We start from the raw sequence: 16,094 nt of genomic DNA on the forward strand, positions 1-16,094 counted from the left end.
CTGTAGGTAGGATATCTTGGTACATTTATTTAAAACATTCTTGTGACCCCAATGAAGTATGTTTACACAAGATTTTGTGATATATATGTACACATGTCAACATTAATTATGGTTGAAAATACAAGGAAGCTCTTTCCATCTACCTTGGTACTTGGTCAAAATATACAAAAACATATCATAAATGTCAATGATAAAATGTAGGGATATTAAAGGTTTATTTATGGCCCTTCAACCTAATAAAGAACAATAAGATTTATGGTACGATGAAGGTAAGATTAAATGTTCCTAATTAGTATCACTTTCAGAAAATCTACACCATTTACGAGGACCCCTGTTGGTCCAGTGGTTAAGCACTCAGCCGGTAATGGGAAGGTCAGTGGTTCAAATCCACTAGCCGCTCCATGGGAGAAAGATGTGGCAGTCTGCTTGCCTAAAGATTTACAGCTTTGGAAACTCTATGGGGCAGCTCTGTTATGTCCTACAGGACTGCTATAAGTCAGAATTGACTTGATGGCAATGGGTAACCAATTATAATTTGTGGGTCCCACTTCCTAAGTTTGCATATAATTATAACAAGTGAATTTTAAATTTGTACACTATTTCTTTAAATAGCTGCAGTTCTTGATAAATGAAAACAGTTCATTTATTAGTTGGTTTTCAATTGAATTTTTCTCCCTAAGTTTTAAGTACTGCAGTTACTCAACTTTAACTTTCTTTCTTAAAGCAGTTGAAATGTCTAATCACATCAAGCCTATGTTCTTAAAGCAAACCTTTATTCCCAAATACACTCTATCTTTTTTCTGCCTTGGGCCCACCTTAATGCTGCAAGAATCTTATAATAAGGGACTTTGGCAATTACGTTAATTGTAGCATTGTGTGAGATTATACAGAATGCTCTAGAGCTCCACTGTCCAAGTCGCTACAAGCCACATGCAAATATTAAGGGGGGCTAGTGGACTCAAGAACTGAATATGTAATTTTATTTCATTTAAACTAATGTAAATGTGAACTTAAAAACTCAAGCAGTACAAAATTGTCTTGGTTATCTAGTGTTGCCGTAACAGAAGTACCACAGGTGGATGGCTTTAACATAACGAAATTTATTTTCTCACGGTCTGGTAGGTTACAAGTCCAAATTCAGGGCGTCGGCTCCAGGGGAAGGTTTTCTCTCTCTGTTGGCTCTGGAGGAAGGTCCTTGTCCTCAATCTTCCCATGGTTGAGGAGGAGCTTCTCAGGCATGGTGACCCTGTGTCCAAAGGATGCGCTCTGCTCCTCGTGCTGCTTTTTTGGTGGTATGAGGTCCCCAACTCTCTGCTTGCTCCCCTTTCCTTTTATCTCTTGAGAGATAAAAGGTGGTACAGACCACACACAGGGAAGCTCCCTTTACATTGGATCAGGGAGGTGACCAGAGCAAGGATGCTGTTACAATCCCACCCTAATCCTCGCAATTTAAAATTACAATCACAAAATGGAGGACAACCACACAATACTGGGAATCATGGTCTAACCAAGTTGATGCACACATTTTTGGGGGGACATAATTCAATCTATGGCAAAAATATTTTCTCCTTAAACATGACTTTATTGGTTTGGTAGGACTACATTTCACTTCAACGTTGAAAACTTAGCGTCTGAATTATATGTTTCACGTGTAAAATTTTCCAGTTGCCACTGAGTAAACTCCGACACATGGCAACCCCATGTCTGTCAGAGTAGAACTGTGCTCCATAGGGTTTTCAATGGCTGAATTTTTTTTTTCAAAAAATCCCAGGCCTTTCTTCCAAGGCTCTTCTGGATTGACTAAAACCTCCAAACTTTTGGTTAGTAGCCAGGTACATTTACCACCTGAAGACTCCACTGGATTTTGGAGACTTAGTATAAAATAATAACAATGTAAAACATCTCATTTGTATTTTTCTATTGATAACATGTTGCTAATAATTTTTATATTTAGGGATAAATAAAATTTACTGTTAAAATTAATGTTACCTGTTAATAATCTTTTTAATGTGGCCACTAGAAAATTTAAAATTTCACGTGTGGCTTGTATTATATTTCTGTTGGACTGTACTGATCTAGAGTAGGATTACAGGAAGGTTCCAGCTTGGCACTGATGATGATAACCACAGAGCTTCAGAGAAGCTGGGATAACAAATAGTATTTGAAATGGATAAAAAATTCTTGCTATAAATCAGTGTTCAGTCATTAGACCCATTACTCTTGAGTCAATTCTGACTCATAGCCAGCCTATAGAACAGAGTAGAACTGCCCATAGGGTTTCCAAGGAGCAGCGGTAGATTCCAACTGCCGACGTTTTGGTTAGCAGCTGAGTTCTCAACCACGCGTTGAACACTAATGACAAAAGACCAGACGAGTTGTGGAATAACATCAAGGACATCATACATGAAGAAAGCAAGAGATCATTAAAAAGACAGGAGAGAAAAAAAGACCTAAATGGATTTCAGAAGAGACTCTGAAACTTGCTCTTGATCATCGAGTAGCTGAAGCAAAAGGAAAAAATGATAAAATGAAAGAAGTGAACAGAAGATTTCAAAGGAAGCATCAAAAAAAAAGATGGAAGGAATACAGAAAGTCACTATACAAAAAGAATTGGTTGACGTTCAACCATTTCAGGAGGTATCATATGATCAGGAACTGATGATACTGAAGGAAGAAGTCCAAGTTGCACCGAAGACATTGGTGAAAAACGAGACTCTGGGAGTTGACAGAACATCAGCTGAGATGTTTCAACAAGCGGATGCAGCACGGAAAGTGCTCACTCGTCTGTGCCAAGAAATTTGGAGGACAGCTACCTGGCCAACCGGCTGGAAGAGATCCATATTTATGCCTATTTCCAAGAAAGGTGATCCAACTGAATGTGGAAATTATCGAACAATATCATTAATATCACATGCAAGTAAAAGTTTGCTGAAGATCATTCAAAAGCGGCTGCAGCAGTGTATCAACAGGGAATTGCCAGAAATTCAAGCAGGATTTAGAAGAGGACGTGGAATGAGGGATATCATTGCTGATGGATCCTGGCAGAAACTGGAGAATAACAGAAAGATATTTACCTGTGTTTTATTGACTATTCGATGGCATTCGGCTGTGTGAATCGTAACAAATTATGGATAATACTTCAGAGAATGGGAATTCTGGAACACTTAATTGTGCTCATAAGGAATCTGTACATGGATCAAGAGGCAGTTGTTTGAACAGAACAAGGGCATACTGCATGATTTAAAGTCAAGGAAGGTGTGTGTCAGGATTGTATCCTTTCACCATAACTATTCAGTCTGTATGCTGAGCAAATAATCCAAGAAGCTGGACTATATGAAGAAGAACAGGGCATCAGGATTGGAGGAAGACTCATTAACAACCTATGTTATGCAGCTGACACAACCTTGCTTGCTGATAGTAAAGAGGCCTTGAAGTGCTTACTGATGAAGATCAAAGACTATAGCCTTCAGTGTGGATTACACCTCAACATAAAGAAAATAAAAATCCTCACATCTGGACCAGTAAGTAACATCATGATAAATGGAGAAAAGATTGAGGTTGTCAAGGATTTCATTTTACTTGAGTCTACAATCAACACCCATAGAACCAGCAGTCAGGAAATCAAAAGACACATTGTATTGGGTGAATCAGCTGCAAGAGATCTCTTTAAAGTGTTAAAAAGCAAAGATGTCACCTTGAAGACTAAGGTGCACCTGACCGAAGCTATGGTGTTTTCAACCACCTCATATGCATGTGGAAGCTGGACAATGAATAAGGAAAACCAAAGAAGAACTGATGCCTTCAAGTTGTGGTGCTGGCAAAGAATATTGAATATACCACGGACTGCCAAAAGAATGAACAAATCTATCTTGAAAGAAGTACAGCCAGAATGCCCCTTAGAAGCAAGGATGGCAAGACTGCATCTCAGATACTTTGGACATGTTAGGAGGGATCAGTAGTGGAGGACATTATGCTTGGTAAAGTAGAGGGTCAGCAAAAAAAGGAAGACCCTCTATGAGATGCATTGGCACAGTGGCTGCAACAATGGGCTCAAGCATAACAACAACTGTGAGGATGGTGCAGGACCGGGCAGTGTTTCGTTCTGTTGTGCATAGGGTCGCTGTGAGTCAGAACCAACTCAACAGCATCCAACAACAGTCATTAGAAATTCTAAGAATTGTAACCATTTTTTAATTTATTACCCAATGAATACTTCAATCTAAGCTTCTCTGAGCTTGTCAAAATGAGCTGCAAAACCTGTATAAATATTAGAAATAGCAAGTTTTTAGTAATTGTTACCATCTCACTTCTTGCCTAGGCTTCCCCAGAACCGTTCTGCGATTTCCATGGTACAAATATACATTTAAATAGCAAACCTTGGTCCTATAAAAATGATGTTATGTCCTTTTCTTTTTCATTTGCTTCTATTGTTGAAATCTATAATTTATCTACATAGAGCATTAAATTTTAGGAATATCTTTGCTTTCCTGGTTTCTACTTGCAGATAAAATGTCCCATTGCCATTTACAGATGTTGAATATGTCACATGATTCCCTAATCAGTGTTTTACCAGAGAGACCTCCCTTTCCAAGGCATAAATACACCAAACCAAAACCGTTGCCATGAAGTTGATCCTGACTCATGGCGACCTCATGTGTGTCAGAGTAGAACTGTGCTCCACAGGGTTTTCAAGGCTATGACCCTTCAGAAGCTGATCACCAAGCATTTGTCTGAAGGCATCTCTAGGTAGGTTCAAACTACCAACCTTATTGTTAGGAGCCCAGCACTTAATCATTTGTGTTGCCCAGGCACTCCTTAAGACATAAACAGGACTTTTCTAATGATTTGGGCTCTTTGCCTATCTCTTTACAGTACCAGTCACCAATCTCCTCTGCACTGGAAATCTGAAGAAATGCTCTGGGTCACATCCAACTACTGTTGGTTTTCTACATTTCTACTCTCTGTAGTATAGTGGCTTCTCTACTATGCCACGAAAAGCCTAGATAAGTTCAGCAAACTACTGGGGGGTGGCAGGGCGGTTTCAGCGCCTGCACCCATTTTAATCTGAAAAGTCGTGAAGATTTTTTTTCTTTTGCAGCCTTAGTGCCACATGGATGTCCCAATAGCAGAGTGAGGGAAGGGGGAGAATCACTCCCAGTTTGCACTCTTTTAAGACTCTTACAACCCTTCCCCTTGGTGAATTCCATCTGAATACATGTAGGAAATGTGTCTGACTTGCATAATTCGAAGGTTTTAAGTGTCCCTGGTGGTGCAAATAGTTAAGCATTCAACCACCAGCCAAAAGGTTAGCAATTCTAACCCACCCAGAGGTACCTCAGAAGACAGGCCCAGTGATCTGCTTCCAACAGGTCACAGCCTTGAAAACCCCGTGGAGCAGTTCTGCTCTGCATACACGGGGTCGCCACGAGTCAAAATTGTCTCAACAATGAACAAAAACATTTTAAAATACTCACAGAAGAGCTGTGAAGAGGTATTTCTAAACGAACGTAAATGTTACTGGAAACAGACTGACAAAAGTCTCGATTATGAGAATTTCAGAATTCGGGAACTGAAAGGGATGGTAGTAAGCATGTACTCACAGACGTTTTCAAGACTCTGCTGTCAGAATCTTTGGAAGCTAGTGTAAATGAATGGCCACTCAGTTTTGTAACTATTAGCTGTAACAATGTTCCCTCCTCCAAGGGCCCTTAATAAGCATACCGTAGTCAATTTAATGCTTTATTTTTTCTTTTCCATCACTGTTGCAAAACACCCGGAACCCTTCAAAAATCTTTATTAGCTTTTTGTGAGGGACTTTCCTCCTTGTTCCTACAGATAGACCAGTTTTATAGACCATACATCAAAAACTGCAAGAGCCAAGTGGCAAAGGAGCCCAGCAAAGTACTCAGTGGGTGTTCACTCTTTCCATTCCTTTTATTTTTTATTAAACTAACAATTTGAACCTTGTAGGGCCCTTATTTATGACTCCTTTAGTGTGTTTTTTTACTTATAAAACTAGGGCTCTTTCCTATGTTTAACAGGGAACAGCAAGAGGTGACTTGAGGTATTAATTAAGGGAGAATCGAGAAGTGTCTGTTACCTGTCTTACCATGAATTGCCTATTAGAAAATTTTAGCAAGCTCCAACACCACACAAAATATAGAATATCCTTTCAATGGATTTGGAGCTTTGGAGGAAGAAACATTTATAAGCAACCTCAGAATTTTCCATGGCTCTAGATTTTCCATCAGTGGAGTTCCTGATTAGCACAAAGGGTTAAGTGCTGGACTACTCAACAAAAGGCTGCCAGTTCGAACCCACCCAGAGGCACCTTGGAAGAAAGGTTTAGCAATCTGCACCCAAAAGGTCACAGCCTTAAAAGCTCTATGGAGTGCAATTACACTTTGCCATGTGTCAGAATTGACTTGACGGCATAAATGATCATTACTGCCCCTTTTGGTTCCACAATGTTGAAATCCTCTTTACCAAAACTGTCAGGCTGCTCCCGGTAACATTAGGTTCACTTTAAAATCCCACCTCATGCACTTTCTGAGTACCTTAAAATGCTAGGATTGTGCACTGACTTCATACATGCCACTAGATGTCATTCACTAAAGCAAAAGGACATGAAGAGAAGTGGTCTAGTTCCTGACTTGCTCAGGTAGCCATGAACTTGCAAAAGACTGTTTTAGAATAAATTACTTAGGCTGCAGAATCTGTGTCCTGACCTTGTACTGAGACAAGCAGTATGAGGACAATGCCATCATGGTCATGGGATGTTGCCTTCTCACTGACGGGTCAGATGAAATACAGGTAATACTGGTGAGGGAAGTTAACAGGCAAAGGAAGAAAGTATAGCAATGAGTAGATGAAGGCTGGCTTTTTTCTCACTGAGAGCGTGTATCAAGTATAAAATAAACCAAGTCCCTAGCGAGCACTGTTGTCAGTGTGGAATCACTAACAGTCTCAGTGCTCTTGTTTAGTTTAGATAGAAATGGTGTTTGCAGCTGGAGAATGAAGTGAATTAAATCATTAGGGCTCAGCTGTGGTTAAGAAGGCAGAAGAAAGAAGGGACTGTGGAGAGGCCAGTACTGGGGTTCAGGCTGTGAAAGCATTTATGTCTCCAGCCAGGGTAGGTTCCAGAGCCACCGAGCTCAGTTGTGATTTTATCCTCTCCTTACTCTCATGGGTTATAGAATTGTGCCTGGAGCTCTTGAGTACATGCCAGGGTTGGAACTGTGATCCCTCCAGCCAACACATTTAAAACTAGGAACACGTAGTCCAGTTTGGCTGAGGTAGTGCTTCTTGTTAGTTGCCATGAAGTTGCCGCCAACTTATGATAACCTTACATAACAGAATGAAACGTTGCCTGGTCCTGTGCCATCTTCATGATCACTGGCATGTTTGAGTCCATGGTTGTAGGTATTGTGTAATGCCTTCCAACCTAGGGGCTCACCTCCTAACACTATATCGGCCAGTACCCTGTAGTGATCCATAGAGATTTCATTGGCTAATTTTCAGAAGGAGATTTTTAGGCCTTTGTTTCTAGTCTGTTTTAGTCTGGAAGCTTCACTGAAACCTGTCCTCCCTGGTTGACCCTGCTTGTATTTGAAATACCAGTGGCATAGCTTCCAGCATCACAGTCACACACAAGCTACCACAGTACAACAAACTGACAGATGGGTACAAGCAGCACTTACTCTGTAAATCCAGGTATGCCTGCCTTGGTGAATAAAATTTGGTTTTGTTTGGACTGTTGCTTCTTTGCTACATGGGCTTCCGGAGGCACAGGCCACCAGTGCATGGGCAGTAGGGGTTGCTGCTTCTGCCCACACAGGAAGTATGGCTGTTTAATATACACTGAGCATGCTGTCCTGGTAGGAAGGTCTCATCTCTCCAAGTTTTTTGGCAGCAATGGGGGATGAAATAGGTTCCATTCCCCAGCTGTTTGCTGTAATTAAGATCTGAGTATTAGGTATTTAGGATTGAAGGGACTTCCAACCCATCAGTACAACTAAGCATTCATTTACTTCACTCACTGCAGTTACTTTTATAAAATGTAAGATGACTAGCCTCGCACCCTGGGTATTCTTCACCAATGGGGAAGGGCTGAAGGGACGAAGAGACCTGGCACAGGCACTAGCTGTGTGAATCACTTAGCCCCTCTGGATTCAATTTTCTCATCTTTAAAATGAGGGGATTGGATTACATGATTCCTGATCCACCACCCATCTGTCAGTTTGTCATACCTTAGTGGTTTGCCTGTTGCTGTGATGCTGGAAGGTATGCCCCCAGTATTTCAAATGCTAGTGGGGTTACCCATGGTGGACAGGTATCAGCAGAGTTTCCAGACTAAGACAGACTAGGGAGAAAGGCCTGACCATCTACTTGCAAAAATTTGCCAATGAAAACCTTATGGATCTCAATAGAACATTGTCCATGCTTTGGACACATCATTAGGAATGATCCATTGCTAGAAGAAAGCATTGTGTTTGGTGAAGTAGAGGCCCAACGAGGGCAAGGAAGACCCTTGGTAAGGGGGATTGGCACAATAACCTCAGTGATGAACTGTCACATGCCAGCAGTTGTGAGGATGACACAGGACCAGGCAGCGTTTCATTCTGTTGTACTTAAGGTCGGCATGAGTTGGAGTTGACCCAATGGCAGCTAACAACAACACCTTCTTACACATCCAGTGGGCCATCTCAGTCCTATGCAGCAACATGCGTGGACAAATTTGGCATTCTGTGGGGTCTACTTCTGGATGTTGTTGCCATAAAAAGTCCAGCTCAACTCAATTTCATTCCTCTCCAGAGATTTCCTCACAGGTGACCTGGTTGGTTCCTGGTTCAACTGAATTCCTTTCTAGGGTTTCTGTGCTGATCATAAGCCAACTAGCGCACCAGTTTCTGTAATCAGACTTTCACGTGACCTGGGAGACCTAGGAATGTGTTAGTTTTTAAGATCCATGTCCAAGTGCTGAAGCCCCTTAAATCTCCCCTGGATAATTTCATCTATTATATAGATCCTTTCAGAACTATCCCTAATGTTGTACAGTGTAACCTGTGAGAGCTGGAATTCAATGGGACTGCTTTGTGTTTCTGGATCTTGCAAGTTTTCCACCTTTGACAGGATGCAGTCTTATCACTTTTCGATCACTCTCTATTAGTGGAAAATATTTGAGTTTTCCCTCTCTGACAGGTGGCAGCCTTGCACAGGTTCTGGTTTTCACAGGTTTTACTGTATTGGTAATTACGGCTTCATTTCACCACGTAATTTTCAAATTAGAGCTCATTTGTTTGATTTTCCATTTCAGATTAAGACGTCAGTTATTTGGGCAACCCCAAACGTTTCCTTCTCAATCCCATTATGGGTAATAATATTAGCAATACTTCTTGGATTATTGGTTCTGGCCATTTTAACCTTAGCTTTATGGAAGGTAAGTTTATTTACTTTTCTTTCTTTTTGAGTGGAGACACTGCAGAGGGGATTTAGAAAACTATTGGTTGAGGTTTTGAAAGGCAATGCTAGAGGCATGATTTGGGGACTTTTAACAGTCTGACGGACATAAAGGGGAAACTGTGTCTTGTTTGCTTTGGCAAATGTAATGTGCTTATATAGCTGACATTTAAGAAGACCGTGGGTGTTTAATGTTGCTTTCATCTTGAGATTTCTTGTAAATAAATATAGAGAGAGTTAGACATTGTTAACTAAGACCTGTGATCTTCTTTCCAATTTGCTTAGAGTGGTAATGTTATTATGAAGACTTCTTTTTCTCATTTAATTACCCAAGGTCTTAAGCTTTTTATTGACATGGTCCTGTCCTCAACCCTTGGGATTTTTCTTTATAAGGACTACAAAGTTGCAATTAATAAAGAAAAATTTTGACTTTGTTTACTTGAATTATCAATTAGGCCAAATGGTTCACGCATCTTATAATATTCCTGGACTTGATTTTTAATCTTGCCAATTAGTCTGACTCCATTAGGAAGCCTTAACTTACTCTTTGATGTGTTTTATTGAGGTTTATTCTAGAAACCTAGGATAAGAATTAATTTCTGGCCCAACATCCCCTGTGGCTGCCAAGTTTCACTGAGTTTTCCATTCCAAACTGGAAACAATGTCACAATTACATGTCTATACCAGAATTAACCCAGTGGCATTTTAGCTAGCCACTATTGTTGCAGTTCTCTAAAAACAATGTGTTTTATTTTTAAACAACACACAACATGCTTAACAGACCTATAAACTTAGAAAACCTCACCTGTATGAGCTAAATAATGGCTTTCCTAACCATTATCAACTATGTGGTGCTGCCCTGAACCCAAGGTAGCTATTTTGCACCTTTATAAATGTATTTTTGTGTTATTCTGTTATTTATAGTAAGTGTATTTCCAAAGATTAAATGATACAATGATATGTGCTAGTTGAAAGAATGTTCTACTAACCCTAGGAGACAAAGACAAACCCAGTGAATTGGGCTTCTAACCTATAATCAACAACAAAACAGTTAAGAATTAGGGTTTCTGGTTTCTAGGAAAAGTTATATTCTCTTGGATAAAATATGAATTTGAAATTAAAGAGAATGAAAATTCTAAAATTGCCTATTCTCTAAATTTCTGATTAATCTGGCAAATCACAAAGATTCCTGTGCCTGTCTGGGTCTAGGATCAAAATAAAAGCAACAAATCTAATTATTCTCTACATATTACATGTCCCACCAAATGCAGAGGGATACGCAACCATCTCCCACTTCCTGTAATCTAGCCCAAGATCGCCCATAGTACACTTCAGGAGGAAATTTCCCTTTCCTTTTTTTTTTTTTTTTTCTTTAATGAGCTGTTAATGTGGCTGCTAGCTCCAGAAAACACGTAGGAAAGCATAAAAGGACACCTTGGGACACACTGCTGTAATCCCAAGAAAATATCCAAGGGCCATCAATGGTCTGTATAAAAGAGATTCTACCACCACATGGCAGTAGGAAGGACAGAAAGACTCCACCACCTCCCTCTCCACCTTATGAAACTGCCATAAATTCCTCTCCACAGTAAAGGACACACTGCTTTCACCTCCGAATTTGGAGAATTGGGCAGGCTATGGAATCCTGATGGCTCAGTGGTTAAGAGCCTGAATCTAGCAACCACTCCTTGGAAACCCAATAGGGCAGCTCTACTCTGTGCTATAGGGTCACTGTGAGTTGGAATCAACTCATCGGCAGTGGGTTTGAGTTGAGTTAACCCCCAAAAAACCAAACCTGTTGCTGTTGAGTTGATTCTGACTCATAGCGACCCTATAGGTCAGAGTAGAACTGCCCCATAGAGTTTCCGAGGAGCACCTAGTGGATTTGAACTGCCGACCTTTTGGTTAGCAGCTATAGCACTTAACCACTATGCCACCAGGGTTCCCTTGAGTTGGGTTAGGCAGATTATATTCACAGAACTCCAAGTTCCTTATAAAATACAGAAAGTAAAAATTCGGAGTATTACCCGGCATTCTTAGACGAGGGGATTCACATGTGAAAGTTCCCATAAAATGACTTATTTTTATCACCCATTTTTCTTTTTCATAGTGTGGATTCTTTGATAGAGCAAGACCTCCACAAGATGATACGACCGACAGAGAACAACTGACAAATGACAAAACCCCTGATGCATGAAAAGGGGAAACAAAGACCAAAAAAAATCAAACACTGGTCCAGTTCAAAGGAAAGAAAGGACACAGGGCTAAATAGAGGCTTTCCTGTACCTGCCAATGAGCTAGGAAATGGAAGCCCCCTGAAAAATATCACCTCATCTATGCAGTGCTTTGGTGAAGTTACCACGGGAGTCGAATGACCCTTTTGGGACGTGAAACACCCTCAACACTGTAGAAATGATTACCAATAGTGGAAGATTTCTTTTGCCTTAGTCGTTCTGTATTTGATAGACACTTTAAAATGTATATGGGAGCTTGGATGGCTTTCCAGGTAAATCCAACTTAAGTTGCAAAGATGAAATGTCTGAATTACTGTAGAATTTACGAGGTAGACTAGGACAGAACCTTCCAGCACTACTGTATCCAATGGAATATATGACACCTCCCTATGGAAAAGAAGCATTTCTTATGATATTATGGCTCAGGGAGAGAAGCAATATGTTGTTGGTACTGTGAAAGTACTTTGGAAACTACAAAGAATAATCTTGTAAGTGAGGACAGAAATTTATTTATTTATTTTCCATTTCTCCAGGTTGAGAATCTGGTCTTCCAGAAGACTTGGGAATTAAGATTGGTTAGCTAGTTTTCTGTTTTTGTTTTTTAATCACTCAATCTCCTTCTAAGATAACCATTTTTGTGCAGCTAAATCGCTTAAGGGAAGCTTCTTCAGAGTTTAGACAGTGCTAAGAAAAAGCAAACTGGTGTTAGGAGTCAGTTTCTCTTAAAACCTTGCCTTTCTCTACCCGAAATTACTTTGATTCACACTATTCAGGAACTCACATTTGCTCAAGTTAGCTTAGAATGTTGAGTTTATATTTCCTTTTCTTTAAAAAAAAAAAAATTCTTTCCGTTGAATTAGCTAACAGTTCATGAATTCCAAGATACTCTTTATCCTGCCTGGTGTTTAAAAGTAATGTTAAAATTTCTAGAGTTCATTCATTTAAAAAGTAATTTAGCAATATTGGTAAATACATTATTTTTAATATCTGTAAGAATCAACACCAATATCTAGGTTTGGATTCAATACCTATTTTCTCTGTATGCCTCACATTTATAAATATGGAGAAAATATGTTGAACATAAATAAGGAAATATAGTTACACAGGTATGAGATTAACTTAGAAAATAGGAATTTAGAATTTTATCTAAAATTACTTATTTCAACCTTACTACTCATTTTTACTGGTAATTGTTATAGTACACAACTTTGGAGACTAATCTCGTCTTTAAGCTATTTTTCATCATCTTGAATTTAACCGTCACAAAAAAAATTGATTTTTAAAACTGTCATAAATAATCCATAATCCTGTGTAGTATTACCATATTTGAAGTAAAACCGACCAGCCAAATTCATATAGTCTGCACAGTTTTGTATCCTTTATATAATAATGAAAAATTACAATGAGGAAATGCTGAACAAATTTCTATGTGCAATATTTTATAGACCTATGTCTGAAGCATGTTTACACTGGCATTAATTATCTTTTTTTTTAAGATCTTGAATATTAAGTATGATAGAACAAACTGACCAGAATCCTGGAGTTTACAAAGCAGTTGGAAAAAAAAATGTATTCTAATTTCAACACTCACACTTTATTTGAAAGAGGAGCCAAACTCACAGACACTAAATTTTAAGTCATGCTTTAACCTGGAGAGGAGCCATTTGGCTACAGCTGCAGTAATTCATTGGAAACCAAATGAAAGGCATATGGAAAAATACAGTGTTGCAGTTCAGATTGTTCCTGCCTGTGAATTAAATCCTGTCCTGGTAGCTGCTTCAAGCCTGTCAAGAACTAAAATCTGGCTCCCAGTTTTGGTGAAAGACTGTGGATGAGAATTCCAAGTGGCTCAAAGAGATTGAGGGTTCCACACCAGCCTCTGGGGGTCTAGGTATTACTAGAGCTGGTTTTACAGGTAGGTGGCCATCTCTGTAGTATAATTTGAGGGATGCCAGACAGATCTCTGCCCCCAAATAATGCCCTAACTCCTGTCATAGTGCCTGAAATTTCACCAATAGAAATTAGCTCCTCGGGATTTCTAGTCATAAAAAAAAACAAACCAAACCCACTGCTGTCGAGTCGATTCCGACTCATAGAGACCCTATAGGACAGAGTAGAACTGACCCAAAGAGTTTCCAAGGAGCACCTAGTGGATTTGAACTGCTGACCTCTTAGTTAGCAGCCGTAGCACTTAACCACTACGCCACCAGGGTTTCCCTAGTCATAAAAGGCCCCCGCAAAAAAGGCACCCCTTGCCTTTGAAGCTAACATTCCTGAAGGAACTCGGAACTTTTAGGCGAGCTGAACACAAGGCCCTGTGGACACCTGGAGGAAACTATAGATTCCGGGAGGAAGATTTGGACACAGAACGAACGGGAGCAAGACAGGAGGCAAACAGCCTTCCTCACGGTCTCCACTGGAGTGGTCCCTTCCTAGGAGGGGCTGCACGTTCAGCCTGCCCACAAGCACAGCTACCAAAGGGCATTTCACAGAGGGCCATCCTGCACACAGGGGCCTTCTTGGCCACTTTGGATGTGGAATCAAGTGAAGGAAGGGAGAAAACTGAAGTCAGGTGACCTTTCCAGTTGTATTTCTTGAGCAGCCCCATATTTCTTAAGAACATTCTGACAACGCACTGAGTGTATCTGTTTCTCGTTAGAGCATTGCCGTTTGCTTTAGCAATTCATGATGTGCTATTCTCGTCTTAGAGCCTATCTTTAAAACTCTCTTTTTAAATTCTTGCAGCTGGTTTTTAAGACATAGAAAAATGGGCAAATTTTGTTTTATAAATTTGGAGGCTTTTATAGAGGAAATAAACTGTATGTACTAGTCACCACTGAAAGTCCACTCTTAGAACTTAACACTTTTCCTTGTTTTATTTAAATACCGGTGTAGGTATCTGTGAAGATATTCATGTACCGATTTACTTTGTCACTAATACAATAAAAAAATTAAAGACATTATGACATGCTTTGGTTTATTTCTCATTGCAACATAAAACTTTCCCACAATGACCAGGCATCAAAGGTTCATGTCTTTATACCTTGATTCTTCACTATAAAAATATGCAACATTGGAAGAAATTTGAAGAAGCAAAAGTAAGACACTCCTTGGGATGATAAAAATGTTCTAAGTGTATATTGGAGTAATGGTTGCACAATTCCATGAATATAATAAAATCATTGAATTGTACACTTTAAATGGGTGATTTTTATGGTATGTGAATTATATGTCAATAAAGATGTTTTTAAAATTTTTTAAATCACTTCTATCATCTTTATACAACTGATTTCTCTATATTGCCTTTTTTTTAATGTCATGGTTATGTATTTTTGTATATGTGGTGAAAACATATACAACAAAAACTTCATCAAATCAGCAATTTCCACATGTACAATGCAGTGACATTAATTACATTCTCATGGTTGTGCAACCATTATCACTATCCTTGTCCAAATTATTCTACCACCATTAACATAAGCTCAATGCCCCCTGAGCAAAACTCCTCCTGGTAACCACTAATAACCCTTGGTTTTTATATATTTGCTTATATCATGTATGTGAAATCATATAGTATTTGTCCTTTTGCAACTGACTTATTTCACTCAGCATAATGTCTTCAAGGTTCACCCATGTTGTGGCATGCATCAGGACTTCATGTCTCTTAATGGCTCAGTAATATTCCGTTGTATGTATACACCAGATTTTGTTTATCCATTCATCTGTTAATGGACGTTTCTGTTGTTTTCACTTTGGGCTACTGTGAAAAGTGCTGCAATGAACATTGGTGTATACTCTCTACACTGCCTTTTAATTTTTGCCTATATGTAAATCTTAGTTCCTTTATGAAGATTTCCCTTCTGTCTTTAGCAGACTTCAGTGCTCCTCCTGCCCTTCGGTAGCAATTTCCTGAATTACCATGGTATCTTTATGCAGATAACACACGTCTTCTACGTTTGTTTGCCAACCTCACCCTCCCCTCCACCACGAGGTATTTTCATAAGCACACTGTACTAATTTTTTTACAACAACATGTAAAAAAATTGGCATAGCTGCACTTACAAAAACACCTCACAGGGGAGATCACGGTTGGCAAACATATGTGGAAGGCACTCATTATTTTCACAAAAATGAGTATCTTCCAGCCAGACTGACCCTCAGTGTGAGCAGGAACCATGTCTTTTCACCTTTGTGTCCCCTACCCCCAGCACAACACATAGTCAGTGCTTAACAAGATTTCTTGAATGAAGGAATATATATAAGTGCATAGGAATAATCATGGTGAACACATATATTTGTAATTTGCTTGCATTGCTAAGAACCGCAGTACACATATTTTTACATCCTCCTCTCTGTGGTGTTTAATACACTTATTATAATAGTTATCCCATGTTCTACTCA

General features: G+C 39.4%; 1 protein-coding gene across 2 annotated transcripts in view; it reads left to right on the plus strand.

Moving 5' to 3' along the window:
• The window catches only part of ITGA8 (integrin subunit alpha 8), a 227,043-nt gene extending 212,387 nt beyond the window's left edge, over nucleotides 1–14,656 (plus strand). For both annotated transcript variants that reach the window (XM_049881925.1, XM_049881924.1), the window contains 2 exons: nucleotides 9,317–9,439; nucleotides 11,570–14,656. In XM_049881925.1, coding sequence (XP_049737882.1) covers nucleotides 9,317–9,439; nucleotides 11,570–11,656 — 210 coding nt within the window. In that variant the 3' untranslated portion in view covers nucleotides 11,657–14,656. The remainder of the gene's footprint in view (nucleotides 1–9,316; nucleotides 9,440–11,569) is intronic.
• The last annotated feature ends 1,438 nt before the right edge of the window (nucleotides 14,657–16,094 follow it).

Source organism: Elephas maximus, chromosome 4, assembly GCF_024166365.1.
Source record: "Elephas maximus indicus isolate mEleMax1 chromosome 4, mEleMax1 primary haplotype, whole genome shotgun sequence".
Taxonomy (NCBI): Eukaryota; Metazoa; Chordata; class Mammalia; order Proboscidea; family Elephantidae; genus Elephas; species Elephas maximus.